At 44.8% G+C, this 3,145-nt stretch overlaps 1 protein-coding gene across 1 annotated transcript in view; it reads right to left on the bottom strand.

The window, feature by feature from the left end:
* Positions 1 to 3,145, bottom strand: part of LOC106874966 (uncharacterized) — a 5,703-nt gene that overhangs the window by 701 nt on the left and 1,857 nt on the right. Inside the window, exons 3-5 of the mRNA XM_014922888.2 lie at positions 2,513 to 2,552; positions 1,240 to 1,433; positions 4 to 59 (exon numbers count right to left, since the gene is read on the bottom strand). Of these exons, the coding sequence (XP_014778374.1) occupies positions 4 to 59; positions 1,240 to 1,433; positions 2,513 to 2,552 (290 nt within the window). The remainder of the gene's footprint in view (positions 1 to 3; positions 60 to 1,239; positions 1,434 to 2,512; positions 2,553 to 3,145) is intronic.

Here is a 3,145-nt window from a genome sequence, read left to right as displayed (position 1 = left end):
AGCTATAGGCGGCGCTATGAAACCAGACGGGGGTGGCATCACTGGTCCTGTAGACACACCTGGTTAATGGGAGAAGAAATTGAGATGGTCAGTAGAGGTTCGAGAGAGAGAGAGAGAGGGGGGTGGGGTGCATAAAAGGGGACAAGGGGTAGGAGGTAATAGAGCAAAAGGAGAGGCAGAGATGCAAAAGAGAGATTGAGGTGGGGGGGGAGAGCAAAATAGGGGCAGCTTCCATGATGTGCTACAAATGCAAAAAGCAATCTGATTGGCTGGTACAAAGACGAGCCAGATAATCTCAAGGGTTGTATTATCGGGCTAATGGATCAGTCCAGTCGATTTTCTTTGTCAACCGACTTTTTGGGCCCAAGGGATCAGCTCTGTTGTCTCTTAACGGTTAAGGACCTTAATGAATTAACTGTTACATAAAACTCCGCTGCCGGTGGTTCATCACAAACTTCACACCACCACCGTATACACTACTAGCGGTACCTTTACTTAATTTGAAAAAATATTTCATTCTGTATCGTTGCCATGGTTTTGATGATATTTAAATAACATCATCATCACCATCAATGTTTAACTTCTGCTTTCCATGCTGGCATGGGTTGGACGATTTGACTGAGGACTGGTGAAACCGGATGGCAACACCAGGCTCCAATCTGATCTGGTAGAGTTTCTACAGCTGGATGCCCTTCCTAACGCCAACCACTCCATGGAGTGTAACGGGTGTCTTTCACTGTCATCTTCATCATCATTTAACATCCATTTTCCATGCTGGCATGGGTTGGACAGTTTGACTGGAACTGGTAAGCCAGAGGGCTGCACCAGGATCCAGTCTGATTCAGCTTGGTTTCTACAGCTGGATGCCCTTCCTAACGCCAACCACTCTGAGAGTGTAGTGGGTGTTTTACGTGCCACCGGCACAAGGGTCAGTCAGGAGGTACAGGCATTGGCCATGCTCAAAATGGTGTATTTTATGTACCACCTACTAAATCATCATCGTTTTTAACATCCATTTTCCATTGATTGGAGGGGAACTTTCTAGGTGCAATCCAATAGTCATTAGTATTGAGAATACGCTTCCTAACAATGCATATCTTGTTCTTAGAGGGGTTAATGAGCTTGCAATAAGGATTAAAAACAAAGAAAACAAACAAACAGAGGCAGACAAAGTGAAAAACATAAAAGTAAAAAAACATAAAACATAAAAAAAGCCATTGGGGTTAGTAAGAAACTGACCTGGTGGTGGAGGGTGTGGCATCCTGTAGGTGGGGCCAGGCATCGTGGCGGCAGGCAAGGTGGCTCTCGACGGGATGTATGAGGCAGGGGTCTGTTGCTGTGCAGACGTGAGCACCTGGGGCATGTGTTGCATCACAGGTGCAATTTGGTGTGGGTGGCCTGGGTTGCGCACCACGGCAGATCGATCGGCCAGTCTGAAACAGAAACAGCAAAGAGATACAGCGTCGTAAACATTTGTCGCCAGCATCTTTTATGTCTCTATTTGTCATCACGTAACCCATTCAGGTTACTCTGGCAAATGTAATGCTTATTTATTCACATTGTTTTGAATTAATCATAAGTTATCTCATAGGTTTGAGATTTCTATGATGTGACTGCTTATTTTTAGAATGACATTGTAGGGTAGGTGTAAGAGGCCAGATATGGCTGGTTTAAACAGGCACAATATTTTGGCCAAATATGTCCAGTGTAACCCTTTAGCATTCAGATTACTCTACCAAATGTAATATTTATTCACATTGTTTTGAATTAATCATATATATATACACACACACATATGCTCTGCCTGATCCAGAAATTGAACCTACGACCACATGATATGTGTGGTTTAGTAGTTAGGGTGTTGTACTCATGATTGTAAAATTGTGGTTTCAATTCCTGGACTGGACAACACATTGTGTTCTTGAGCAAAACACTTCATTTCACATTGCTCCAGTCCAATCAGCTGGCAAAAATGAGTTATCCTGCATCCCATCCAAGTGGGGAATATATAGGCCATGAAATTGGGAAACTGGCCCATAGGAGTCGGTATGACTCAAGGTAAGTTTATCATTTTTACCAGTGGCATGTAAAAAGCACCCACTACACTATCAGAGTGGTTGGCATTAGGAAGGGCATCCTGCTGTAGAAACCTTGCCAGATCAGATTGGAGCCTGATGCAGCCTCCTGACTTGCCAGTCCTCAGTCAAACCATCCAACCCATGCCAGCTTGGAAAACGGACGTATGATGATGATGATGCTCTGTGTGTGTATGTGTGTGTGTGTGTGTGTGTATGTGCTTTTGTGTCTGTCTGTCCCCTACCACCACTTGACAACTGGTGTCTGTTTCAGTCCCTGTAACCGATGGAATAAGGACCGGGTTTAGTCTTAAAAACACAAAATAAGTACTAGGGTCGATTCATTCGATTAAGAAATTCTACGAGCTGGTGCCCCAGCATCGTTGCAATCTAACGCCTGGAACAAGTAAAAGATAAAAAAAAAAAATAGTAGTTACCTGCCTCTCATGGGGCCAGGCATTCTATTCATGTCGCGAACTGCAAAGAGAGAACAGAATCCTATGAGTTATCATAGAGAACGGAAGGGAGAAAAATGAAAAACAACAGAAAGTAAAGATGAGGGTAAACCTATGAGAAGATGGGTTTGAGGAAACAACACGAAGCCTTGTGAGTGGATTTAGTAAACGGAAACCAAAAGAAGCCCATAGTGTGTGTGTGGTTGTGTATGTATGTATGTATATGCATATATAAGGCCTTTGTGGAGGCGCAATGGCCCAGTGGTTGAGGCAGCGGACTCGCGGTCATAGGATCGCGGTTTCGATTCGCAGACCGGGCGTTGTGAGTGTTTATTGAGCAAAAACACCCAAAGCTCCACGAGACACCGGCAGGGGATGGTGGCGAACCCTGCTGTACTCTTTCACCACAACATTCTCTCTCACTCTTACTTCCTGTTTCTGTTGTGCCTGTAATTCAAAGGGTCAGCCTTGTCACACTGTGTCACGCTGAATCACCCCGAGAACTACGTTAAGGGTACACGTGTCTGTGGAGTGCTCAGCCACTTGCACGTTAATTTCACGAGCAGGCTGTTCCGTTGATCGGATCAACTGGAACCCTCGTCGTCGTAACCGACG

Source organism: Octopus bimaculoides, chromosome 29 (assembly GCF_001194135.2).
Source record: "Octopus bimaculoides isolate UCB-OBI-ISO-001 chromosome 29, ASM119413v2, whole genome shotgun sequence".
NCBI lineage: Eukaryota > Metazoa > Mollusca > Cephalopoda > Octopoda > Octopodidae > Octopus > Octopus bimaculoides.
The sequence above is the reverse complement of the archived record's forward strand: the minus strand, read 5'-3'. Positions and strand labels throughout refer to the sequence as shown.